The sequence below is a fragment of the Panthera leo genome, chromosome C2 (genome assembly GCF_018350215.1).
Source record: "Panthera leo isolate Ple1 chromosome C2, P.leo_Ple1_pat1.1, whole genome shotgun sequence".
NCBI classification, from domain to species: Eukaryota; Metazoa; Chordata; class Mammalia; order Carnivora; family Felidae; genus Panthera; species Panthera leo.
The window spans coordinates 40,372,750-40,400,712 of NC_056687.1; the positions used below are offsets into that span (position 1 = coordinate 40,372,750).

Consider the following 27,963-nt stretch of genomic DNA (forward strand, 5'->3'; position numbering starts at 1 on the left):
TAATCTCTACCCAACTTTGAACTCACGAACCTGAGATCAAGAGTTACATGCTTTTCTGACTGAGCCAGCCAGGCACCCCTTCAATACTCTTTCCATAGCAAACTTTTATATATGATAACAACAGATACATTTGTACTCATTTCTGCTACCTCATGCTTTGTCTTTTGTACTGCTTTCTTGTTTTATTCCTCTCATGGTTTGTTTGAATGGTTTTCTTTTTCTAAATTTCATTTTCATTAATGGTACTAGGAGTTAGACATTCAGTTACTGTTTTTTTCATTAATATACACATTTAGGGGTGCCTGGGTGGCTCAGTCAGTTGAGCATCTGACTCTTGATTTCAGTCAGGTCATGAGCATGGAGTCTGAGAGTTTCCCTCTCTTTCTGTCCTTCTCCCCCCACTCATGCTCTCTCACTTAAAACACACACATACACACACATACACAAATTTAGATTTTTAGCAGTATCTATAGTCAATTATAGCAACATCTAAAAGTTATAATTTTAGCAATAACTAGGATTAACCTTAGCATGGTTTTAGGTTTTATTTGCTATTTGCTTTGGTTTTTACTCTGTTCCTTCATCCCAGTCTCTAAATGTTGTCATCAAGAATTTTATGACCATATTTTTTACTGTTTTTAAGCATTATACATTAACAATATTAAAATTTAATTGTGTATTTGTGTGTTGTTCTTGTATATCATACCTTCTGTCATAGTCATTTAAAAATTTTTATTATGTATTATCATGTAATTATTTCAGAGAAGTTCTGTGGGTGTTAACTTTTGGAATCTTTGCAGGTTAGAATGTTCATTTTGATCTGGCGTTTAAATTCTAGTTTGGATAGGAGTGCCTGGCTGGCTCAGTCAGTGGGGCATGTGATTCTTGATCTCAAGGTTGTGAGTTCAAGCCCCATGATTACTTTAAATACATCAATTCTAGTTTGGATAGGTATATGCTTGTGTTTTCAGAATAATTTATACTCAGCATTTGGAAGGTATTTCTGGAGTATTTTCCAACAACTGCCAAGCAATTCTCCAATTCTCAGTGGACACTGATGGAGTGTCCTACCAATGTAACTCAGTTCTGACACTATTTGGAGGATAGCATTAGATCCCAACAGTTCAGGACTCAGTCCTACAAGACTGACCTCACGTCAGATGCGATTCACAAGTCCAAGTTGTCACTTGTGCTTCTGACAAACGTTATAAATGGGAGGTTTGCACAACCCTCTCCTCAGTTCTGTCAATTTACTAGAACAGCTCACAAAACTCAGAGAAACATTTACTTAGGTTTCTCAGCTTATTATAAAGGATATTATAAAGGAGATTGATGAAGAGGGACATAGGCGAGGTCCAGAGAGGTCTTAAGGGCCAGGAGCATCTGCCCCAAGGAACTGGGATGCAACACCCTCCCAGCCTGTGGGTGCCTTCACCAATATGGAAGCTCATCAAATCTCTTGTGGAGCTTAACTTGCAGCACCCTTCTTCCCCTTTCCAGCCTTCTAATCACTCGGTCTTTCTGGTGACCAGTCCCACCCTAAGACTACTATTGGCCCCACCCTAAGTTACCTCATTAGCATAAACTCAGGTGTGTTCAAAAGGATTAGCCATGAATAATGAAAGACACTCCTATCTTTTTGGAAATTATAGGAGTATTAGGAGCTCCATGCTATGAACCAGGGATAAAGACCAAATATATTTCTTAACAATACCACAGTATTGACCTATTGACTTCTTTTACCTAGTATTTAATATTATTCAGTACTAAAGTACTGTCCAGCTCCTGGAGGCATTTTCTGACCTTGGGACACAATCCTGGGAACCTCATGTTTCCCCTAGAGTTTGCAATGCATCAGTTCCTGTTTGGATAATGTTTATTTTTTCTTTTGGAGAGCTTTTAGCAATTCTTCTGAATCCTAAGAGTTCTGAAGTTTCATAAGTAATTGTCTACGGCAAAGATTTTTATTGTGTTAACATTTGAGAAAACAAGAAAACAAATATTTGGAGCACTCTTGTAGATCTCAAGTTTTGTGGTTTTGGGCATCATGGAAAATTTTCTTTAGTTGCATATTTTATTATTTGTCCCCGTCATCTTCTCTTTTTCTGTCTGTCTAGAACTTTTATTTGATAGACAACATACATGCTCACCCACTTCTTCATGTTTCTGACTTTACTTTCTCACGGCACTTCTCTCTTTGCCTTTGCTCTTCAATTGTGATTTATCTCCCAAATCAATCATTTAGTATTGATTGCCCACTTATTTAAATTTTATTTTGCGATTTGTAGGAACTATGTTTTCCTCTGATTGCAATCTTTTTGTTGCAGCCTATTCTAGTTTTGTGGATACAGTGTTCTCTTATATGATATCCTATCTGAAGATAGTTCAATTTTTAAATGTCCTCTTTTGGTGTTTTGAATCATTTGACATCATAGTCAGTGTTTAATGCCTTTGGTTTTATCAAATAAATACCTGGTAAACTTTTTGACTGATGCACTAAGTTAATGAGTTCAGTTGGTATTATGGTTTGAATTGTGTCCTCCAAAAAGACACATTGAAGCCTTAATCCCAGCACCTGTGAATGCTGACTTTATTTGGAAATAGGGTCTTTGGAGATGTAATCTGTTTGAGAGGAGCTCACTAGCATAGGCTCTAATCCAATAAGAGTGGTGTCCTTACAAGAGGGAAATTGAGGTACAGGCACACTGGGAGAATGCCAGAATGTGACAACAGAGGCAGAGATTGAAATGCTGCAGCTGCAAGTCAAAAGTGGCCGCTGCAAGTTAGGAAGAGGCAAGAAAGGATCCCCCCCTATAGGTTTCAGAGGGAGTATGTCCTGGCTGACAGACTTGATTTCAAATGTGTAGCCTCCAAAACTGTGAGAGAATATACTTCTGTTTTCATATATACGAAGAGATTTATTGTAAGGAATTGGCTCATATGGTTACGGAGGCTGACAAGTCCCAAGAACTGCAGTTCATAGACTGAGTGTCAATGTTGTAGTTCCAGTGTGAATACCCACAGGCTTGAGACCCAGGAAAAGCTGATGCCCTAGTTCAAAGCAGTCAGGCAAGAAGAAGTTTCCCCTCACTCGTGGGAGTGTTAACTCTTTTGTTCTATTCAGGCCTTCAACTGGTTGGATGAAAGGACAATCTCTTATAGTCTGTCTACTGATTCAAAAGTTAATCTCCTCCAAAAACACCCTCACGGACACATCCAGAGTAATGTTTCACTAAATATCTGGGCATTCCATGGCCCAGTCCAGTTGACACATTAAATTGACCTTCACAAATTCACCCCTGGTCAACTTGGCACCCATACACATCTCATTAAACCATACTTAATCTTCCAATAAAGACAATAATAGGGTTATAATTCCACCTAACATGACACAACTATCTTGTGTACAACCGAAAACATACTACCCTTCCTTAGAAAAAGAGTTTAAGTGTTTGAGTGAGGTTTACTCTTCGCTTTGATATCCTTTCACTTACATTCTATGATGTAAAATTAACAATACATAAATACTATGATATGAAGTCAATACATTTATGTATCATGATAAGGGAATAGGAGAAGAAAACAAAGAAATAGATCTAGATATATAAACACACAAATGTATTTGTAGTGAAATAAAGTGGAAATACTCAGTGACAATTACAGTCTTCATTTCTGTAATTGGTTATGTGGTCACAGCGGGTATTTACATATTCTTCCACTCTGCCCACTCTGTGTTCTCTTTGCCTTCAGTAAATATCTGAGCTGGTCATGGTTCTTTACCTGATTGGGAGACCTAAACCTTCATTTATGAAGGGTCTGGGCCATTAGTAGCCCTGCCTGGATTAAGTTGTCAAGTTTTCCATTGACCTTAATCACAGGGCAAGGTAATACTAAGATACACCCTAAAGGATCTCCATATTCCACACATATTCTTCCTTATCTCCATTGTGGAGCAGTGGTCCAATCTCCCCTTGGTAGTCAGGCTCAGTTACCCCAACCAGCACTGTAACTTCCTTCTTTGCCTGTAAATGCAGGGACGTAAGGAGGCCAAAGTGGCTGGGCTGTTGTCTTAACTTACATCATAGTTGTGTCTCCTGGTGGAAGCATTCCTCCCTTTGGAAATAAGACCTCAAGGCCAGCAGGGCATGAAGTTGTGAGAACAGGAAGCGAATATTTTCCTAGTGGGTTACCAGGGGTAATAGTGAGTAGCGCCACTCCCATTTCCACCCCTTGATTCCTGCACTGACTGTGGGAGAAACAGTACCATGTATTGGATGCTGATTCAGGGTATGTACAGCCTTCTGGAGAACCTTTCCCCAACCCTGCAAGGTATTGTTATCTAGCTAGCCTTATTAAGCATTTACTCTGCTGATTACTCAGAGACAACACCTCCTGCACTTCCTGTTTGTTCACTTTGAGCCTGCCATTTTTCTGGATCTGTTCTGAATTCCGAAGTGGTTTTCTTTAAGATGTGGTTTTCTTCAAAGCATTTGGGCTTTGTTTTTTCTCACTTTCTCACTTCTCAATCAATCTAATACAGTCCACTTTTAATCATCCATACAGTGAATCGTCCAATATAATCAGTCTTCCAATTATTCAGAAATTCCTCAAGATGTCTTATCTGTTCATGGAACCCTTTCTTATTTTATAATGCTATATGAATTTCTTCTCAGATTTTAAGGGATTTGAGGCATAAAGGGAAGCAAATACATGTGTTTGGCTTGTTATATCTATCCACTCTCTGGCTTTGATGTTCAAGTGCAACTTATTGAGATGAGAAACAAAGAACTTCTGGTTAAAAATGGTGAATTAGGGGCACCTGGATAGCTCAGTTGGTTAAGCATCTGACTCTTGATTTCGGCTTGGGTCATGATCTTACAGTTTGTGAGTTCAAGCCCAGTATCGGGCTCTGCACTGGCAGTGCAGAGCCTGCTTGGGATTCTCTCTCTCCCTCCCTCCCCAAAATAAATAAACTTAAAAAAAGAGAGAGAATTATTGTATATTGAACCATAAACTCCTAGTTTCCTGCTGTTGCTGTAACAAAATACCACAGACCACAACTCAATGGTTTCAATAACAGAAATGTATTGTTTCATAGCTCTAAAAGTCCAAGATCAAACTGGAGGCAGGATTCGTTCCTTCCAAGCACTGTGAGGGAGAATCTGTTGTCTCTCTTCTATCCCCTAGTGGTTTGCTGGCAATTTTGGATGTTCTTTGGCTTCTTCTGCATCACTCCAGTCTCTGCTTTTTTCTTTAAGTGGCATTCTTCCTGTGAGTGCATGTCTGTGTTCAAATTTCCCCCTTTTACAAGGGACCATTATAGTGAATTGGGGGCTCATTATATTGCAGTATGACGTTATCTTAACTAGTTACATCTGCAATGATCCTTCTGAATAAGGTTGTGTTCTGAGGTACTAGGGTTAGGTCTCAACATTTGAATTTGGGGGTACAGAATTCAATCCATAATAGTTTCCTTACTCATTCTATTCTCAGAATTCCAGTAATTGGGTGTTCTATACACATCTTTGTCATCCCTCTCCCTGTGTGTTTGCAAAAATTGAAACCACTTAGATAAAAGATTTTTAAAAAATGGACATTTGGAGTTCTTCAAAGGTCGTGTTTGCTTCTGATTATTCTGCCTGTTGTTAAGTCTCACCCATGCATACAGAGGTTCCAGTCAGCTCCTTAGTTTTATTTACTTATTCATTATTTATTTTATTATTTGAGAGAGAGAGCAAGAGAGAGAGATGCACAAGCAGTGGAAGGGCAGAAAGAGAGGGAGAGACAGAATCAATCTTAGGCAGGCTCCACCCTGAGCACGAGGCTCTATCCCATCACCCTGAGGTCATGACCTGAGTGGAAATCAAAATTCTAACATTTAACCAACTGAGCCACCCAAGCATCCCCAGTTTCTTAGTTCTTAAATATGAATGAGTATCCATGAATACTAGATACCCAAATAATATTTCCAGTATGAAGAGACAGACTGAAACAGTCAGAAATAGGCCTAGGGGAGACAGACAGAATGCAGGAGCATACAGCTTTTTAAAAAATGATCATTAATAATCACAGAAAGATAAAATATTGCAATCATAAATTTATCTTTTTTTCTTTTTTTTTTTTTTTTTCAGTAAACTTTACTCTCAATGTGGAGCTCAAACTCATGACCCTGAGATCAAGAGTCATATACTCTACTGAATGAACCAGCCAGGAGCCCCTGCAATCATAAATTTAATTTATTTTTATTTTTTAGTGTTTATTTATTTTTGAGGGAGAGAGGGAGAGAGCACGCCTGGGGGAGGGGCGGAGAGACAGGGAGAGAGAATCAAAGCAGGCTAAGCATCATTAGTAAAGAGCCTGACGTGGGACTTGAACTCATGAAATACAATGTCATCACCTGAGCTGAAACCACGAATCAGATGCTTAATTGACCAAGCCACCTGATTATGCCCTGCAATCATCAATTTATGAATAGGATGCTATGAAAAGAAAATGTTTACAAAAAAAAGAAAGAGGTCTTAGAAATCAAAACCAGGGTAGAATAAATGAAGGAAAGTAGATTATTAAAGAAATAATATAAATATAATAGGAAATATATATGAAAATATATATGAATTATATGTGAAACATATGTTTCACATATATATAATACATATATATATTCCACTTATTTCTGTGGAGATCTTCCTTCCCAGCCATCTTTCCTCTTGCCCTACTCTCAACCTGTTTTTCTCTAGGTCCAACTCAGTAATCTCCAGATGTATTTTTGCTTTGCTGCTTTTCTGGCAGTAAATATTTATATTATAAATACAATCTAAAAATAATATAAATCCACCTTATAAACTAAGAAACAATATTGAGAAAAGCTCTACACTTCTTAATATTAACAATAGATGCTAAAAGACCATGGAGCAATGACTTCATATTATTGAAGAAAATTACTTTCAATCCTCTTAGCCAAAATTTTGATTAATTATGAGGGTATGATGAAATTATTTTCAGTCACACAACATATCAAGAAATAAATCTTCCAGGGACTTCTGGGTGGCTCAGTCCGTTAACCATCTGACTTCAGCTCAGGGTCATGATATCACAGTTCATGGGTTTGAGCCCCGCATCGGGCTCTGTGCTGACAGGTCAGAGCCTGGAGCTTGCTTCAGATTCTGTGTCTTCCTCTCTGACCCTCCCTGGTTTGTGCTCTGTCTGTCTCTCTCTCAAAAAATAAATAAAAATAAAAAAGGAAGAAAGAAATCTTCCATACATTCTTTCCTGGGAAGTTTATGGATGACATGCTTAAGTCAAGCAATGGATTATGCAAAGCATAGGTTGTGGACTACAAGAAAGAAAGGATCTAGCCAAAAACACAGCAAAACAAAGAGACATCCCAGAATGACCACTGTTTTGTACCTGAGGAAAAGCACATTCAAATTTGAGCCGGAGGACACAAGGCTGAGAAGAAAGGTCTCTGGGAAAAAAAAATAGAATTAATACTCTATTTGGCATATTTTTGCATTACAATGGTATCTGCTATATATAGGTGTATGGGTATTTGCTGTATCTTTTGATGCATTTGGGAAAAAGGAAATATAAGCAAAAGAAAAATGATATAAAATGATAAGACTTTTTTAAAAAATCAAAAAATTGAGAAAGGAAATAATCATTGTACACTACGTTGTTCAGGGGTGAACAATCATTTACATGGCCATAAAAATGGAGACAATTAACTACATAAAAATCCTATGGTGAGGTAAAGTGTGGGATGATGTTAGTGGAAAACAACAAAGTCTTCATTTTGAAGTATCATGTCTAAAACTGATGAATCAGGAGCACCTGGGTGACTCAGTCGGCTGAGCAACCTACTGTGACTCAAGTCATGATCTAGCAGTTTGTGAATTCGAGCCCCACATCGGGCTCTGGGCTGACAGTGTGAAGCCTTCGTGTATCCTCTCTCTCCCTCTCTCTCTGCCCCTCCCCCGCTCACGCTCTCTCACTCACTCTTAAAAATGAATATTAAAAAAAAAGTAAAATTGATGAATCGAAATTGTAGCATAAGCATGTTATGCCAAAATATGAAAGTAGAAGAAGAAACAGGTAAAAGAGTTGAGGTGGGAGATGAAGGAATTGAAGAAAAGGGACGGGTGAGAGGGTGAGGCTGGGATTGCTGGCATGATAATTACTGATTATAAATCATTTATATTATCAGACTTTTAAAACTATATGCATGCATTATTTTGACAAAAATATCAAATTTTATTTTATTCTTTATTTTTATTTTTTATTTTTGTTTTTATAAACTTTTTTTTTTTTTTAGCATTTATTCATTTTTGAAAGGCAGAGAGAGACAGAGCACAAATGGGGGCAGGGACAGAGAGAGAGGGAGACACAGAATCTGAAGCAGGCTCCAGGCTCCGAGCTGTCAGCACAGAGCCCCACGTGGGGCTCGAACCCACGGACCACGAGATCATGACCTGAGCCGAAGTCGGCCACTCAAAAGACTGAGCCACCCAGGTGCCCCTTATTTTTTATGTTTGTAATTTTATTTATTTACTTTTTATTTTTTTTAGTGTCATTTGTACTAGAGAGACAGAGAGAGGGAAAGAGAAAGAGAAAGAAAGAGCAGGAGAGGGGCAGAGAAAGACAGAGACAGAATCTGAAGCAGGCTCCAGGCTCTGAACTGTCAGTACAGAGCTGGACGTGGGGCTGGAACCCACACACTGTCAGATCATGACCTGAGCTGAAGTCAGATGCTTAACCAACTGAGCCACTCAGGAGCCCCTTAATTTTTACTTTTTATTTTAATCTAAATTTTAGTTAACATACAATGCAATATTAGTTTCAGGAGTAGAATTCATGATGATCATCACAACAAGTGCCCTCCTTAATACCCATCACCCGTCTAGCCCATGCCCCTCCCACCTCCCTCCATCAACCCTCAGTTTGTTCTCTATCATTAAGAGTCACTTATGGTTTGTTTCCCTCTCTTCTCTTTTTGTGCCCCTCTTCCCATATGTTTATCTGTTTTGTTTCTTAAATTCCACATGAATGAAATCATATGGTATTTGTCTTTCTCTGATTGACTTATTTCATTTAATGTAATACATTCTAGCTCCAAACACATGATTGCAAATGGCAAGATTTCATTCTTGTCGATGGCTGAGTAATATTCCATTCTATAAGTATCCCACATCTTCTTTATCCATTCATCAGCCGATGGACATTTGAGCTCTCTCCCTAGTTTGGCTATTGTTGATAATGGTGCTATAAACATTGGGGTGCATGTACACCTTTCAATCAGTATTTTTGTATCCACTGGGTAAATACCTAGTAGTGCAATTCCTGGATGGTAGCGTTGTTCTATTTTTAGTTTATTTTTTTAAATTTCTTTTTCTTTTAAATGTTTGTTTATTTTTGAGAGAGAGACAGAGTACGAGTGGGGGAAGGACAGAGAGAGAGGGAGACAGAATCTGAAACAGGCTCCAAGCTGTCAGCACAGAACCTGACACAGGGCTCAAACTCACAGACGGTGCGATCATTACCTGAGTCAAAGTCGGAGGCTTAACCAACTGAGCCACCAGATGTGCCCCTATATTTAGTTTAAAAATAATAAATTTTGGGGGGATGCCTGGGTGGCTCAGTCGGTTGAGCCTCCCCGACTTCGGCTCTGGTCATGATCTTGCAGTTTGTGAGTTCGGGCCCTGCGTCAGGCTCTGTGCTGACAGCTCAGAGCCTGCAGCCTGCTTTGTATTCTGTGTCTCCCTCTCTCTCTGCCCCTCCTCTGCTCCTACTCTGCCTCTTTCTGTCTCTCATAAATAAATAAATGTTAAAAAACATTTTTTTAATAAAAAAATAATAAATTTTTTTAAATGCAGAAGCAAATAAAATACCAAAATATGCTGCATATCATTTGAGAACATTCATAAATGTTATTTGTTTCCTAGATGTAGTATGACAATTGGTACTCTACCTATAGCCTTAAGAAAACAGTTAAGCTGATCAGATGTTTATATTATTAGCTTCATTGTTGATACAAGTTAACAAACACAAAAGTCAACGTGATGGGCACATTAACATACACCTAATGAGTTTAAGGTTAATTGCAGTGGCAGAGTTTTACTGTAAAACCTATAGAGATGTAGAATCTGGTCATGTGTATGTACAACTGCGTGAAGATACTGGTTGCAGCATTCTTGCAGTATTTGCAATTTGAATTACAAAAATCCGCCACATTTTATGGGCATACATAAAAATGTGCATTAATAACTATATGGATTGTAGACATGAATTTGCTACTTACAACTCTTGTGATGTCAGTGAGTTGATAATATTTGGTGTCAGCTAAAGGTGAAGCCTTAAGAATCTACAAGAGGAAGGGGAGCTTGGGTGGCTTGGTCTGTGAAGCATCTGACTCTTGGTTTTGCCTCAGATCATTATCTCATGGTTTTGTGGGTTCCAGCCCCGCGGCGGGCTTGGTGCTGGCAGCGGGGACCCTGCTAGGGATTCTCTGTCTCCTCTCTGTCTGACCTTCTCCCACTCAGGCCTTCTCTGTCTCTCTCAAAATAAATAAGTAAACTTAAAAAAAAAAAAAAAGAATCTATAAGAGGAAGAGATGAAGCATTAGAGGAGAAAAAAGGAAATCAGACAGGAAAAGAAAGATGAAGAACAAATGGCCATTGGTATAGGGAAACATTGTATCTTGATTGTTCTATGTCACTGTGATACTGAATTGTAAAGAAATAACTGTTGTGCCCATAAGTGTGAGGATGCTAGGCAATCCTCGCTAGAAAAAGTTTCAAAAGACTGTGAATTCCAAAATACCTATCTTCATGGAGAGGAATAGAGTTAAATGATGAATAATTACCAGAAAGGAGTTTCAATCCTGATTTAATGCTGGTTTTCTAAAATAGAAAATTGAAGTGTTTCATAGACATTGTAAGTTATAAAGAACTCCCTGATGATATATTATGACATCCCTCTTATTCCCATTAACTGACAGATTTTGAAACATGTTGATGGGGTTTTAGCAGTGATTAAATTTGTGTTTATTATAAGCATTCTTGAAACATAGGGTGTAATGTGTACAACTACTGTGAACAACTAGAAAGTGTAGGCTACTTATAGAAGAAAACACAGGAATATTAAAGCTGTAGTTTGAAATTACTTCCCCATTACATACTTAGTAATGAATAACTTGGGAAAAAGAAAGAAGACTTAACTTTGTAGATATGCAACTAGATTTTATAAAAGTAAATTTCAAAGTATTCAAAAAAAGAGGTTTTTAAATATTTGTTCAGCAAATTCTGAATATTCTCATTAATGGTATAGGTGAATCATGTGCTATTGCTGTTCTTTGCAGTTGGATATAACTATTGTTAGCAGGTATCAGTAAAGGTCTACTTCATATTTTGTGTGACAAAGATAACCTGTGCTTGTTGTAAATGTCAATACACAGGGATGTAAAAAAAGCAAGTATTCCCTCCCACCCCATTCAATATCACGTCAGTAATCTTAACATATGGTATATATCGACCACCTTATGTGTAGTACATTTATATAGCATTGTTTTCTTTTCTCAAAAAGTGAGAAAATATTTTGTAATTTTTTAACTTAGTTAATATTGTAGATACCTTTTCTGATCCATACCTTTATTTTTAAATTGTATTTATTTATTTGTTTTGTTTTGAGAGAGAGAGAACATGCAGGAGTGGGAGGGAGGGGCAAAGGGAGAGCGAGCAAGAGAGAGCGAGAGTGAGAGCAAGAGAGAGAGAGAGAGAGAGAGAGAGAGAGAGAGAGAGAATCTTAAGCAGGCTCCACGCTCAACGCAGAGCCCAACTTGGGACTCCATTCCAAATCCTGGGATCTTGACCTGAGCCAGAATCAAGAGTCAGATGCTCAACCGACTGAGCCACCCAGGTGCCCCTGATTCTTACTTTCAGATCACTTGAATACTCTGTAATATGGATGTGTCATAATTTTTGGACCATTCCCCTATTGCTGGACATTTATAGAATTTGCAATTGTTTACTATTACAATATTAAAATAAACTTTCTTTTACATATATCTTTACATAACGACTGTTTTTGTTCCATAGGATATATTCATAAAAGTCAAATTTGCTAGATGAAAAAGAATACATAAAAGGGTGCCTGGGTGGCTCAGTTAGTTAAGCATCTGACTTCGGCTCAGATCATGATCTCGCAGCTTGGGAGTTCAAGTTCCACGTTGGGCTCTGTGCTGACAGCACAGAGCCCAAAACCTGCTTCGGATTCTATGTCTCCCTTTCTCTCTGTCCCTCCCCCGCTAAATAACATTAAAAAAAAATTTTTTTTTAAAGAAATAAATTCAAGATAGGAAAAAGGCATATAAAAACAATGTTTTCCATTACACATTGATTCATTTGATGCTTGAAAAGAAAAGTTTGTAGAATCTGTCATCTAATAAACATCAGCTCAGGACATTGGTTTCTGTATAATCATTAGTTAATGTGGTACACCTGTGACTACCTTGATATCCAGTATTCAATGGAGCTCTTGATTTACCATGGGCATTGCATTGAAATGTGTGACAGGTTTGTACTTTACAGGTATTTAAATTGGTCAATTCCATTGCTTAATAGATTTTAATGTGAAAATACATATTTTGTGGATTATAAAAACTACCATATTTTCAAAGGATATGCAGACCATTTAATCCACAAATTTTCAATTTTTACTGCTCTTCTTATACAAAATAAGACTTTGAGAATCAAAACAAAACCAGTGACAAATATTTGGCTAAGTAGTCTTATGACGAGTGCTTAAAGGAGCTGCCTAGAAAAGACAAGAAATGATATGTCCTCCTCAGCCCCCATCACTGTATTATGACAATGATTATATTATCACTAGAATGTATACTCCTTGAAGGCAGGAATTTTTTATTTTCTCTGATGTGTTCCCAGGGACTAGAGTAGTATTAGGTACAGGATAGGGACTCAATAAATACTAATTGCGTATTATTCCAATTTAACTAAGAACTTGAAGACATGGGCTTTTAAATGATCTGATTCTAACACTTAAACAAGAGAGATCTAAGAAATATTCACTCCACATAGTATGCATATAAAACAACCAAAATTAAGTAACATATTGAAGAGTAATCAGATGGAAATCATACCATACATTATCAAATACATCAGATCACAAGTACTTCTATTCTACCACCTAGTTTTAGCTTTCTTAGGGCTAGGTTAGCTAGCCTGAACCCAGAAGCATCTTTGCATCATGACATACGGTGTTACAGGTACATAATACAACTCAGTTTACACATAGAAAAAAACGGGAACTGTTAATGAGACCTAGAGACACATATATTCAATTGGTTTACATTTAATAAAGGTTTTGATGATATTCTTTAGGAAAAGTAAAGACTTTTCCTAAAAAGATCATTGATGGGTTAATGGGTTTATATTAAACTGCAAGCAGAAGTATTGACTGTTTTTTTTTAAGTTCCTTTCTACCATTTTGATTGCAGGAAAAATAGTTAATTACTTTATAAATTCATTAATTTTTTTGTCAGACAGGAGAAATATATGCCCTCAAAACTACATAAAACTACTAAAAGGCAAGACAATTTGCAACTTCTATGCATTTTTTAACCCCCAGTGGTGAATAAGAATATAGCAAATCTTTGAAAAACCAATAAAATGTATAAAGTGCAAATTAGGCCCTCGTCTTTCATGATTAATATTTCTGTAAGTAGAAAATGAAAATGTTTCCAATTAAAAGCACTGATTAGGTTATTTTAACTTACCTATGTGATTTTTAAGGAAAAGAGCTATCTGTAGCTATGATGTGAATCTGATTTGACAGAATATATGCTGTTACATTAGACACAGGCTAATAATCCTATAGAGATGTAACTAGTAGAAAAAACTCAATTAGTAAAATTCTGTTATTTTGGAACAATAAAATATGTTACTTAAAAAAATGAAATACAGGATGCTTGGCTGGCTCGGTTGATAGAGCATGTGACTCTTGGTGTTGGGGTCTTGAGTTTCAGCCACACATTGGGTGTAGAGACTAAATGAATAATTAATTAAAAAAAATATATGTTACTGACTCACAAAATGTACTTTCAAAAACTTCTGAAACAATTTTTTTGAAATTTATTTCTAAAAGTCACAGAGACAAAACTTTAAAAGTGACACATTATACTAAGGATACATGCGTGAGCAAAAAAAAAAAAAAAAAAAAAAAACAAAAAACAAAAAAACAAGCATGGGAATACAAAAATAAACATAGTAAACTTTTAATGAATACAGTATCTTGGATACAAGTAGAATACCACTAGGTAAGAACTGTATTTACCTTAGAAGTCTATGATAGTATGGATTGAGATAAATGAAGGTTTAGGACAGTCACTTCACTATTCACAAGTTAATCAGTGCTGACCAGAAACTAAAGCAATTTATTTCAGGCTAAGATTTTCAATCAAATTATAGGATGAATCTTCTATTTAATGAATATGTTTTAAGGTGATTTGTACTCATTTAAAGTCAGTTGGGGCAAGTCAAACCACAGAGAGCCCTCACAAAGACTAAGCACCAAATGACGAAATGTTTGTGGCTTTCGTTTTGGGCCACTTTAAATTTTATTTTGTTTAAATGTGTTTTCCATTAACATTCACATACAAATTCTTTCAGGCAAAAGTTTTAACATGGAACTTTCTGCTTGGAGATCTTGCCAACTTTTACTTACAACAGTTTTTAAGCAATGAATACTTCAGAAAAATCCCAAGCTGATACTTAATTGGTTACAATTGTAAGATGCAGAGCTTTTTCTTTAAAGTTTTCTGGTCCCCCAAAATCAGTAGGGCCAAATGCATTAACTGGAAGTAGCATTTGTTTAAAAAAAAAAAAAAAAAAAAAGTTTTAAAGATGATAATGAATAAAATAACTATTTAGGCTCTCATACACAATCTTTCTAAATTTTCACCCTGTAGGAAATAATTACAATGTCTTTCAGGCTTGCTATATGCCCCACAGAATTAAAACAAAACAAAACAAAACAACAACAACAAGGAATTTAACATTTCAACAAGCTAGTAACTATTTACTGTAAGCATATAGTGAAATTCTGGAAGACATACTACCATACTTCAAGAAAACACTATTAACAGGTAAGCATGTGTTGAAGAAGGCAGTTTATAAATGAAACATTACAAATCTTATGTTTATGCATACAACTTATAAAATAGAAAAAAAACTGCTATTTTTCCAATAGTATAGCATCACACTAACACTATATAGTTAAGATTGAAAGCTTCTGTACACATGTCCATTACACCTTCATGGCAGCATACACCTTAGACATTTTCGTTTGTTATCCAACATATGCCAACCATGGCTTCACGGATTTGTACCAGTTTGAGCAGGCTAAAGCAATCATTCTGCCTTACCTATTGAACTATGAGACAAAGTTAACCAGTTTCAGGGAACAAAAAGTTTCATAATCAGTAAACAAACATATTAAACCTCCACAACAGGATGGAAAAAGCTTCTAAGGACATGATATGATCCTAATAGGAGGAAGAATTATGCCCCTAGATATATATGTGGGAATAGTTAGGAGCCTGGAGAAATACATGAACACATATGGGACCTAAACGATCATCAAATCAATAATAACTACTAGAAACTCAAATGTGAATTATTGGTTTTTCTTGTGCAACATCATCCAGTTTACTGCTTAGGACTACTCAAAACTGTTCTGCCACTATGTGTTTGCTGTTAGTGCAAATTAATATTAAAATAGGGAGCAGTCTGAATCACATGGAATTTTGAAAAATTAGAATGATTGTATATCTAACCTTATTTTTGTATTCTGAAAATGCTATAAAACTCAATTATTTTCCTAGCTTCTTAGATATTCTACCATCTTAGTTAATTCAAAAGAAACATGGTTGCCTGCAAATTCTTTACTAGGGGAAGTAAAAGCAAAGTATATTTTGGTTATGTTTTGCTGCTGGTCTCCTCATGTATGTGCTTTAGCAATGACAGCACTACTCCAGGCATTAATTGTGCTACTTTACATAACTAAACGTGAGAAAAACTCAAATTTTGCCGAGCAATTTTTTTTTTTTCCTTGGTGGCAGGCTTATTTTAAAATGAAAACAACACAAAAACTAACATAAAATCTAAAAATCAGATGGGCACTTTGACAACCCGAACTAGGAACTTAAGTCTGTAAAAGAAACTTAAGACATGGAAAGCTGTTTCTGGAAAACATAACCTTCTTACTCACTTTGGTTTTTTTTTTTTTTTTTTTTTCAAATGAAGATTTGTGGCAAAATGACCTCAAAGATAACTCCAAGTCACATAGGGCATTCATGTTAGTGCTTTGTAATAGAAATATATTTCATGAGTATTTTAAACTTAAACGTTTTCAAGAAATTTAAGTTTGTTTTTTTTTTAAAGCTCTAGTCCAAGTCTTCAGCTGTTTAGTTTTTAAAAAATATAATTTGGGTCTCCAGTGGAGAGGATATAACTTACAGGATAAGTGAGGTTCGCAGAGATCATTTCCTGAACATGGTTGACCTTTAATAGGACTGATTATTTCCTCACCCAAACAGTTATGCAGGATACTGCCAGATCTCCCACTACAAAAATCTTGCCAGTCTTTCTAGACAATTGTTTACCATCCATGTTTAAAAACCTTGCACCACCAGAGGCAAAAGCGCATAAAAGTGAAAGTAAGTTAACTCGGTTCTATTTACCTAGTCTTATAAATCATATGGAAACATTAATGTATAGAAAGTAATTTCCTTATTATCTGATCTGTCAGCCAAAAGCTAATTACTAGTCTTCTGTAAAAACAGGAAACTCAATCATAAAATGTCTATGTTTAAATAAAAATGCCAATCTTTAAATCTTTTAACATCAAGACATTGGGAAAAAAAAAAGCTTGCAAGTTCAAGATGATGCTTGAAATGAAAGCTATGGTTAAAAAAATTTGTTTATAGTAAGAGACTAAAATCATGTCACTGCAAAATTCCCCATGGCTTTTGGCACTGACATTGAAAGAACGATTTTAGTCTTTTGGTCACTTGAAGCTGCTACTAATACAATAAGCCTTTCAAAAGGGTGAAAAAAAGACAGTGAGGAACTGAAGAATAGATAAGGTAACTACATCATATACAAGCATAGTTTGAAATAAAGACAGTCATTTCTGCAAGGGATCTGAAGATAGAAGAACAGTTTCCCACCATCCCTTCCTTTTTGAAGAGGATCCTCTAATCAGAAATAATTCCTTTAAGTTACTGTGAGTGGTGTTGCCTGGCAGCAGCTTCAATTTCCTAGGCTAGTGTTCAATCCAAGTAATTAAGTAATTTCACAAGGAATAATCATATATGGCAACAGGGTAAAAAAGCAGGGCAGTTCTTCCATGCACAAACATTTCAGGAGAAAAACCATCAATTTTAAAGATAACCATCAGGTTTCAGGTATCCTAGCACACTCTAAACCCTAAGTTTTGCTTTACACCATTGGTGACTAAAATTAACAGTAAGTTTTGCAGTGAGGTTTTTTTTTTTTTGTTTTTTGTTTTTTGCCTGCAACTATATACACATTGCAAAACTATTCTGCATCACATGATTTTAAATGAAATAAATATAAAAATGAACCACACAATCAACACATAACTTTAATACTCCACATTTATCTTGATCACAATGGTGGTAACCTCCTTGTCAACAATCTTGGGAGTTGAGGAGCTGATTCTCATTCTCATATCCATCAGGCAGGTATGCTCTCCTCAGCTGGTCTGACTTAGGTATGGAGCCTCCATTCTTCACATGGCGAGACAGGAAAGCACGGACTGCTGGGTGATCAGCTTTCTCGAGTGGGATGTTGGCTTCCAGGCACATTTTCACAAAGTCCTGGATAACACTGACTTTCTCTGTTTGCGCAGTACTGTTGCACTGAAGGGATGCAGTTAGGGGCCTCTGCTTCTTTCTCACGTTCTGCTCTTCAAATTCGGCCTTCCTCTTGGTATGAGTCTTTGACTTAAGGTGGTCACTAATGGCAGACTTGCGAACATGATTCAGAACCACATTGCAAGAAGTGCAGAAGAGTTTTCCTCCATCTTCGTGCAGCTCACCTCCAAACTCAGTGACTCGATCCAGGGGAGTCACATACAAAGCAGTCTTAGAACGGTTTCGGGCAGGTGGTGCTGTCACTACAAATCTTTCCATTCTGACTCTGAATAAGGTTCTTCAGAGACAAGAGAAACAAAGATAAGTGTTATAACAACAATTCATTCAGGAAGTAATTAACAAACAAAAGACAGGTATGAGTATTTTAAGATTTAAAGATTTCAGAAAACTTAATTCAAATTAATAGACTGTGTCTATTAACTCTTAACTTACCTGAAAATATGTAAGGGAAGGCAAAACCAGAGCAAATTACTAGTAACAATCAGGTCCATTCCTTGAATTTGATGAAATTCAAATAAATTAGAATTATGAAAAAAGAACTTCCAACTATTCCAGATGTCACTATCTTTTAGGAAAACCTGATCTGATGCCAATATTTAGGGTATCAATTATATTACTCTCATTCAACTTAGATGTGTATTGAAGTTTAAAAGAGCTTCTTTTCCCATCACAGTTTTGGGGCAACTGATTTTAGGAACACAATTGTAGGGAATTATGTACAAAGTCTGTTCAAACAGGTGGGCCACTAAACTGGCTTATTTCTATATGAAGATGGATGTAATGTCCAAAACTGTTCGGAAAAAACAAAAAGTAAAAACCAAGAAAGAACACAGACCAGCTGCAATTAATAGCAGCAACAAGGACATTAAATTTTAAAGCCAAAATACAGAGCTCAAAGTAAGTCATGTTTTAAAAAGTTTATTTATTTGAGAGAGACCGAGCACAAGTGGGGGAGGGGCAGAGAGAGGGTGGGAGAGCAAGAATCTCAAGCAGGCTCTGGGCTGTCAGCACAGAGCCCAACATGGGGCTCAATCCCTTGAAAGGCAAGATCATGACCTGAGTTGAAATCAAGAGTCAGACACTCAACTGACTGAGCCACCCAGGTGCCCCAGTCATATTTTAATGCAAATATACCTCCACTGAGTTTTATAAAGGTGATGATCAAGATATGCAAATGCTTTTTCTAATACTTGTTTCCTCTTTTTACCATTAAAAATACCTTTGTTAATTATTTATTTTACCTATTAACTAATAAGTTAGCACAAATCTAAAAAGTTAACATAGTGCCTAGTATATGATAGGTGCTCAATCACAATTTGATGGAAAGTAAATGATTATCTTTGTTATTTTTCTGAATCTTTAACTCAGGAGTGGCATGATAATTTATTAATTTATCCTAATAACAAAATTTTATGATTATTACCAAAATCATGACGTTACTTCTATGGACACTGAAAAATTGAGATACCAAACAAATATTTTCAGTGACAACCATTTGTTCTCTGGAGCTATTCCTTCGGACTAAGCTCTTACATTAACCTATATATAACAAATTAAAAAATCAGCAATAATGAAGTTATTCCCTTAACCCATACTAGAGAATTCATAGCTGGGTTATATGAAATCTCTCTCAAAAGACCTCTAAATTGCTAATATATGTGTTATGTATGACACCTGTGGACATAAATTCAGAAAGGTAACATTTCACAGAAATTCTGGAAAATATGATAAAGTTTAGATTTTAATAGATTTAATTGTTTTCTTCCCATAAAAAAATTGTTTAATGCTGGACTCTCATGTGTCAAATTTTGTTAGACTACAGGTTTTTAATGGCATACAAGACAGATATGATTCCTGCCCCACAAAATAGTAGTGAATTACTATTACACATTTTTGTACTTTAATAGTTTCTTTCTTTTTTCTTTTGTTTTTTTTTTCCCCCCCTCTTAAGTAGGCTTCACATCCTGCTCGGAGCCCAACACAGCGCTTGAACTCACCACCCTGAGATCAAGAGTTCGATGTTCAACTGACTGAGCCAACCAGGCGCCCCAATGGTAGTGTTTTTACTCTTACAGCAAATCAGTCCCAAATATGATTAATGGTTCTAGGCTAGTAATGAAAAACATTAAGTATCTGTGCCCAGGAATGCTTAAATTTTTCAATGAGAAAAGTCCTCTGTCTTTAAATATTTGGATTTCAAACTTTAAAACAATAAACATGTTCATTATTCTTTGAAGCATAAAATGCTCCATCATTTGTGCTAATGTTAAAGGCCTATACATTCCAAAGACTTGTAACTTTCAAAAAGTCTGTCTGTGTTACTGCAGAGGCAAATATCCACCCAGTAGAGGATGCCCGACTTTACAGACCTGAATAACAAGTGTTTTCAACAAAAGGTAAAGATGTTTTAAACGAGGAAGTTAAAAAGTTAGCCAATAAAAGAGAAGCAAATTATTTACTAGATCGAAATAAAACTCGTAAGTTTTCAAGTTTAAATGTTTACCCGGTCAGTTTCCAGTTTTTTCGTCTTGATACTTAGCAGTGAATGGTCTCCAGAGCAAAACCAGAGACGATGGAAATCCTGGAACTTTCGTTTGTTCAAACCCGGAGATGCTTTCAAATCAGTTTTTCAACAAGTGGTGATGGGGAAATAGTTGCTGGGCTTGCACCCTATTTTCCCTGCGGTGCCGGGAAGTCATGCCTTTACTGTAAAACATGAAAAACAAATGGAAAGAAAAAATGGGGGAGGGGGAGGGAAGAAGGGTAGATAAAAAGACGAACAACACAGCCACCACGCAGGTGTCTTTGAAATCGCTCCCTTTAGGTAACTTCACCCAAATCCGGATCCCAACGTTTACCTCAACACCTCCACACTCCTCAACCCAGTCCTTTCTCAGTTGTCTGCCCCGCTTTGCACCTCCTCGCGCGCCCCAGGCCCGAGGGTTCGGGAGGGGGAGGGAAAGGCGGGGCGCGGGACGTTCCCGGCGTCTAGACTCCCTCCTCCCGCGCCAAGCTCAGCACGCTGGCGCCCCACAACCCTTGCCCCGCTAGCTGGGCAGGGCCGAGACCCAGCCGCCGGCCGTGGGCCCGGGAACTCGACAGCAGAGTTGGCGGCAGTCTCAGGGGAGGAGGCGGCGGGCGCCTGGCGGAGGCGTCCGCTGTCAGGCTTCCCGTCTCCTCCCTCTTCCTCCCGCCGACAACGGCGCCCCGGCCCCGCCCCCGGCTCCCGCTTCAGGACGGAAGGCCCCGGGCCCAAAGCCCGCACCAACGGCCGGGCCCACCCTCGGCCTCCCTAGTTCCTCGGTACCGTAGGATCGGGGCCGCCGATAGGGGAAGTGGACGAGACCCGGCCGGAAAGGAAAGGAGGAAGAAGAAAAAAAGGAGCCAGGGGGTGAAGGAGGAGGAAAACCCGCCGCCGCCGCCGCCGCCGTCGTCGTCGCCGTTGCCCGATCGAGCCCCGCGGCGGCCGCCGTGTCCCCCGCCGCGCCCCGTCCTCTTGCGCCGCCTACGGCAAAGCTCGTAGGCGGTCCCCAGCAACCGCCGAGCAGCATTGACCAACGGACCGCAAGTCTATCAAACAGACGGCTGATTCGGCCAATGGGAGTGGAAGGGTGGGCATGTGTGTGATTGGCAACTTCATATATCCAATGAAAACTGGGGGCGTGGGTGGGCGGAGCCGGAAGTAGAGCCAGCCGAGAGGCCCCTGTCCGGCTCGGGCGGAGGGAAGGGGGAGGGAACTAGAGGAGGAGGAGGTTAGCCGAGGCAGCTACAGCGGCGGCGGCGTAGGGGCTGGTACGCGCTGGGCGGCGAGAGCCTCATGGCGGAGGAAGAGAGCGATCAAGAGGCCGAACGCCTCGGAGAAGAGCTCGTGGCCATTGTGGAGTCCCCGCCAGGCCCTGTTGGGCTCAGAGCTGCGGGTGACGGCAGAGGTGGCGCTGGCAGCGGCAGCTGCGGTGTCGGCGGCTTTGGGATCAGCAGTCGGGATTACTGCCGACGCTTCTGTCAGGTGAGGCGCCCGTCGGCCGCCCGGACTTGTCACCCGGGTCCTGGGCCTCCCTGCTTTTCCTGGCCTTTTCGTTCTCGAATCAGGGCTGTGTCCGGTGTCCGCTCTACCAGCCCAACAAGGAGAGAGAGTGAAGCTCCCTCCTCCACCTATCCGGCTTGGGGTGGGGGGCAGGGAGCGGGACTGGGATGACCCGCGGGTTTAGGGTTGCTGAGAAAGTGAGTTTGTCAGGGGTTGGAAGGGCTGGAGAGAAGGGGGGTCAGCTGGCAGGAAAACTGTGTACTGACATGCCTCCTCTGCTCCAAACAGACCCCTTTCTGCCCGAGGGTCCCGCCTTCTTGGGTTTCCTACCCTGTTCCTTCTCACCTCATTTGGAATCTCTGGCAACATTTCCTGCCTTCCCTTCTCCGCCCCTTGCCCCCCGTATTCTCCCCTTTTTCGGAGATGGGAGGCGTGCCATCTCTCTACCGCCCCCTCTCCTGTCATCGCCACCCCTCCCCCTCTGCTAGGGTCTCCTGTCATCCCCTCACGAGATCCCACTGGGCCATTTCTCCAGTTGGTTTTAGGCGCTGACCCACTGTTAGTTACTTTTTTGGGAGGTGGGGTTAAGGCAGTGTGATTGTCATCTTTCCTTTTCTTACCCCGGTTCCCCGACACACGTAGTTTGTTTTTTAATGAGCTGTTGATAGAGAAAGTAGTTTTCCTTAAACTATTGCTCCGATTACCTCACCACCCCCATCATGTTTTAAATTACAATGTATTTTATGTAGCCTGTAAAATACAGTGTCTAAACAGTGACGGTAAATTATTTACTTGGTCGTCTGCCACTACGATTTGATGTAGTTGAAAGTGTTTGACTGTAATCAAATATTATAGCAAGAAAGTACTTGTCTAGGGGTAAAATTTGTGTAATTTACACTCACTTCTACGTGTATTTATACTTTAAATATTTCGTTCTCATTCACCATACTCTTGCGAATTGGATTTTTTTTTTATTCCTTTAACACTCCATTCCCTTGTTTTATTTGTTTATTATCTTACAGTATAGGGTTTGAATCATGGCTCCACCACTTCTTAGTCTTGTTACCTTGTAACCTAAGTAACCTACTGGTTACTTAATCTCTCTGTGCCTTAGTTTCCTCTTCAGTCAAATAGGAAGAGTAATTAAATGGGTGAATATGTAAAGGGTTTGCATCTTTTACATGTTAATTGAAGGTAGCTATTAATTTCATCTCGGTAACAAGTAGGAATGAAGTTAACCAGCGGTGGGCATTGTATTTGCTGAAATTTGATGTTATGCCTTTCCAGGCATTGAAAGAAAACGGATGGATTGACCTTTTCAGTTAAGTTTTTAATGGTTTAAATTGTTTTCGACTCCCTCCTCCCACCTCTATAGATAAATTGGTTTGAAGGTGGAAATTGTCTTGGGATGAAGTGTGTCAGTTTTCTTTGACATTGCTCTTTGGTGACTTTCTTGGAAGTATATGTTTGCATATGTTTTGGTATTGGCGTTCACTGGATTTAGAGGCTCAGTGTCTTTACAGTACATATCTTCTTATTGTGTATTTTACGTGTAGAAACCATGTTATCAGTATACTTTGCATCTATGGGAATTTTAAACTTCCAAAAATTAGGTTACAGTTGATTTTTTAAATACATTCACGGGCAGAAAGGGTTTTTTTCATTTTTTTTCTATGTATTGCTTTTTATATTTTTAATGAGCGACTTGGTTTTGGTTACATTTAGCTTTGTGGATTTACTTGATCAGATAATTGTTAATTGCTGTAGCACTTAAAATTTTGAGGGCCAGAACATTTTTGTAGAACTTTTAACTATTCTTCTTCTGTATCTTGAAATCGGTTTTAAGAACAAATGAATAAATTTGGCCTGGGAAATACAGCATCCGAACCGTGACAGTAAATTATTTTAAGAACAAATGAAGTTGATGGTTCTATAAAAGTTCGCTGCCTTCTAAATATCCAGGAAAGTAAATTAAACAGGAAGTACTTAACGAACCTTTATTTTATATTGCTAAATTATGAGTTAAGTTAAACTGACATACTTTCATGTTACCAACTTTTACCTGAAACCTCATTACATATTTTATAGTACTCTAGATTACCAGTAGATTTGTTCCTGGGTTCTTGTCCTATTTCCACCTTCCAGGTGAGCTTTGTAAAGTCTTTTTTACATTAAAACTTTAAGATGGAATAAAAGATTATCTGTCTTAAGTTGAATTTTATCCATTGATTAATATAATCTAGTATAGTAGTTCTGTTTCATTTGCCAGTAAAGGAAACAGTGGATCATATAATCTAATTCCCAAAGATTTTCTTTTTAAGCATTTGGTTTTCTAATATTCACTAAGGATAATATGAAGTAATTTATATTCATTAGATTACTTAATCATGGGTAATCTGCAAAATGCATAATATGCACTTGGGTGGGTGTCGGTTAACATACATGAATTAGGGACACCTGGGTGGTTCAGTTGGTTGGGTGTCCAGCTTCGGCTCAGGTCATGATCTCATGGTTTGTGGGTTCGAGCCCCATATCAGGCTCTGCAGTGACAACTCAAGCCTGAAGCCTGCTTTGGATTTTGTGTGTGTGTGTGTGTGTGTGTGTGTGTGTGTCTGCCCCTCCTCCTCTTGTGCACGTGCTCTCTCCCTCTCTCTCTCTCAAAAATAAATAAGCATTAAAAAATAATTTAAAAAATACATGAATTATACACAGACGGTTCTGGCATTGAAAAGAAAGGCTTCAATTTATCTTCCTCCTTTTAGAGAGAAATATGAATCAAAATTTCTTGGCAGTTAGTTGTGTGGGTGAAGGGAGAGAGGAAGGAACACTTCAAGAGAGGTTCTTGTATCTTTTACCATAGGGAGAAGTAAAACAGAAGACAGAGGTGATATAAAGTGGTAATAATTATGCCTACACTCAGTGCAGTTGATGATATACTTTTCTGTTTGAGAAACAATACAAGTAATTGTAAAATCTCAGATTAAGGGAATAGCCCCTCAGCTTTCAGCTAGTTTTTGAGGTGATAGATTTGAGAGATTGAAAGTGTTGGTTTCCAAATAGTTACCTGGTGTAGTGTTGGACTAACTGCCCCTATCACATCCTCCCTTGGCTCTTATTAGTAGACCCTGAGCAAATGCTTAAATAGAATTGGCTTGTAACTGATATTTAATTTGCTTTTAGGATGAAAGGAGGGGGAGAATAATTTTTATTGAGGGCCTGCTAACTCTTAAGGCCTTCATATTGGTTTTATTACACAAGTTACATAGTTGAAATTGAGGCTTGAACAAGTTAACTTATTTTCAGTTCTAGTAGGAGGGTGAATTGGGATTTGAACCCAGCCTTCAATTTCTCTTGAAATCACAAATAAATCTTCAAATAATTATAAAATGATTTTTTTTTTTTTTTGGCAAGTGGTGCAAAGGGGAAAAGTAGTTACCGGAAGTACTCTGGGAATCATGGGTGAAAAGTTGTAAAAGTCCTCTTTAGTGTCACAGTATAAAAAATACTTCAAGAAACAGTCAGATAATTATTTCTCTGACTTGTTTGGTATTGTGAACTATTTCTCCAATGCCTGAAGGTTGTAATAATTCAGCTTACCTTGTTGGCTAGATATATTGAAATGTTTTCATCGAAAACTGTATACTAACAAGTTAAGAACTTTCTTAGTTTAGTGCCAGAATGAATATAGTGAGTGATAAAGAAGTATTTCTGGAAACACATTGATATGTTGACTAACATAGACTTTTAAATTGTTTTTTACTACAGTAGAGTTAATAGCCATCCCATGAGGATGTCATGAGTATAAAAGGAGTGAATGAACCTGAAGTCCTCAGTACTATACCTAGCACATAGTTAAGATTAAATAGATAGAAGCTATTAATATTTCTCTCCTGCAAAATCCTCTGAAGGTTTAAGAGGGACATTAGAGATAATCTAATCTGTAAGTCACTTATAGTTTATATCCCACAATAAAATTTAGAGAAAATTTGGGAATGTTACAGTTCTAAAATTCTGTTATTTAACTAGAAGATCCTGATGAAATATTAAATGATGTGCAAAAACAACAGCATTTTCTCAGAGATTTTGTTTCCTTCAGCGGACATTTGGCAAAGACAATATTTTTGATTATCTTAATTGGGGGGTTGCTACTGGTGTATTGTGGGTAGAGGCCAGGGAGGGTGTTGAACATCTTAAAATGCACAGAGCAGCCCAGCAACAAAGAATTATCTGGCTCAAAATATCAGTAGTGCCTAAATTGAGAAACCCCACTATATCTTTACTTTGGAACTCACTGGATACTTTACATCTGTATTACTGATACAAATGGCAAAAAAGTATTCAGTGATCCTTAAGAAAATTTTAACAACTACTGTGTACTGGGCACTTGAATAGGTACCCAAGAGACAATGTAACAGATAAAAAGGATTTGCCTCATGGTTTAAACATTGTTACTTTAGAGAAATTAAAAATTTAATTGTATTTGGAAAATATAATCTTGATTTCTTAGTCTTAATATAGAATTTACATAGTATTTATAGTTCTTTAGTAGTTTCTTAGGGTGTAAGAATGCATTATTAACAATTCTTGCTATTAATTGGAATTATTTTTAATTTACTTTTAATTTTTATAAGTGTTTTATATGTATTTATTTTAAAACATCATACAGGACTTGAATATCAGGAATTGCATTTTGCTGATAATAGAGACTTGACTTGAATACCTTAAACAGTTGTATACATTTCTTTTTTTTTTTTTATGTGAAAAGTCTTGAATGGGTAGTATAGGAATGATATAGTAGCTTTATGATCATTGTACCATCATTTGCTCTTTCTTATCGGTCGTCCTTGTCTTATCTCACATTTGCTTCATGACCCAAGATAGTTGCTGGAGTCCCAGTCATCACATCTGGGTTCTAAGTAGCAGGAACAGGGGTAAACCAAACATATATTGCCCAAATCCTACTCAGTGACTTTCATTTTCATCTTGTTAGGTATCTCCATCTGGAAAAAATGCTAGGAATTTTCTTTTCTTTTTTTTTTTTTTTTTTTTTTTGTATCATTTTTCCTGATAAACACAGGTCTGTGATTTTGTTAGCAAGAAAGAAAACAAGAATAGGTATTAGAGAGGCAACCAGTCCCCGCCCCCCCCCCCCCCCCCCCCGGTTTATCATAAAAAGCAGCATATACTGTCCCTTTCTTAACCCACACATTTCCCAAAGGCAATCAGTTGCAACTCTTTTATAGCTCTTATGATCTTTACCTCCATGTTTATAAATATTTTTTTTTTTCCTAGTTGTAGATATGATCAGTTAGCCAGCCTACTTGATGGAGGAGATGGGGAATACCTTACCATCTCACTGTTCAGTTTGTACACTTTGAATTTACCACTCCTCCCCTTTTCTCTATATCCACTTCCCTACCCTCTAACCCCTTCCTCCTCTGCCCTATTACTTCTAAGTCTCTTATAGTTTAGCCTTTCCAGAGAATCTGGAGTTTACATTGATTTAGTAGAGGAAGGGATCTTGGGGAGACTCCATGGGTCTGTTTTTCATTCTACTTTCACCTCCACTTTTAGAGATATGTGGTGTTTGACATTCCTGAGATTTTCTGGTGTTCTTCAGTACAAATTAGCTTGTTCCCAAATTCCCTTCCCCCTTTCTAAATAATAGCTATCTAAATCTTGTCATCTCTCCCTTTTCATTGTTTTTTTCCTTGTGAGTTAAGCTCTTTTGAAACAAAAATATTTTTACTGTTATTTCAGTGGAGTTTTCAAATGGGAGCAGAAATAAATGTGTGTTCAATCTGCCACATTTAACTAGAAGTCTCAAATTAGTTTTTCAGCTCAGCAAAGAATAATAGACATGATGAAAAGGAAAAGAACTGAAACTAATTCATAGTGATTTATTTACTTTTGAAAAAGAGTATCCTACTTCGTGATATACTCTGTAGTGAATATTCAGAGCTAGAAAAAA

General features: G+C 37.8%; 2 protein-coding genes across 3 annotated transcripts in view; one reads left to right on the forward strand and one right to left on the reverse strand.

The window, feature by feature from the left end:
* Window positions 1-14,584: 14,584 nt before the first annotated feature.
* On the reverse strand, window positions 14,585-21,365 carry CGGBP1 (CGG triplet repeat binding protein 1). The gene is made up of 3 exons (XM_042955329.1): window positions 21,276-21,365; window positions 20,472-20,674; window positions 14,585-18,245 (listed from the first exon to the last, which is right to left on the reverse strand). Exon 3 carries the CDS (start codon window positions 18,224-18,226, stop codon window positions 17,723-17,725), a length of 504 nt encoding a protein of 167 aa, XP_042811263.1. The 5' UTR covers window positions 18,227-18,245; window positions 20,472-20,674; window positions 21,276-21,365; the 3' UTR covers window positions 14,585-17,722.
* A 30-nt stretch (window positions 21,366-21,395) lies between these two features.
* The window catches only part of ZNF654 (zinc finger protein 654), a 94,054-nt gene continuing 87,486 nt past the window's right edge, over window positions 21,396-27,963 (forward strand). For both annotated transcript variants that reach the window (XM_042955325.1, XM_042955324.1), the window contains exon 1: window positions 21,396-21,974. In XM_042955325.1, the coding sequence (XP_042811259.1) occupies window positions 21,786-21,974 (189 nt within the window). In that variant the 5' untranslated portion in view covers window positions 21,396-21,785. The remainder of the gene's footprint in view (window positions 21,975-27,963) is intronic.

Coding starts and splice junctions, on each gene's coding strand:
- CGGBP1 (XM_042955329.1), bottom strand. CDS start 18,226: ATGGAAAGATTTGTAGTGACAGCACCACCTGCCCGAAACCGTTCTAAG.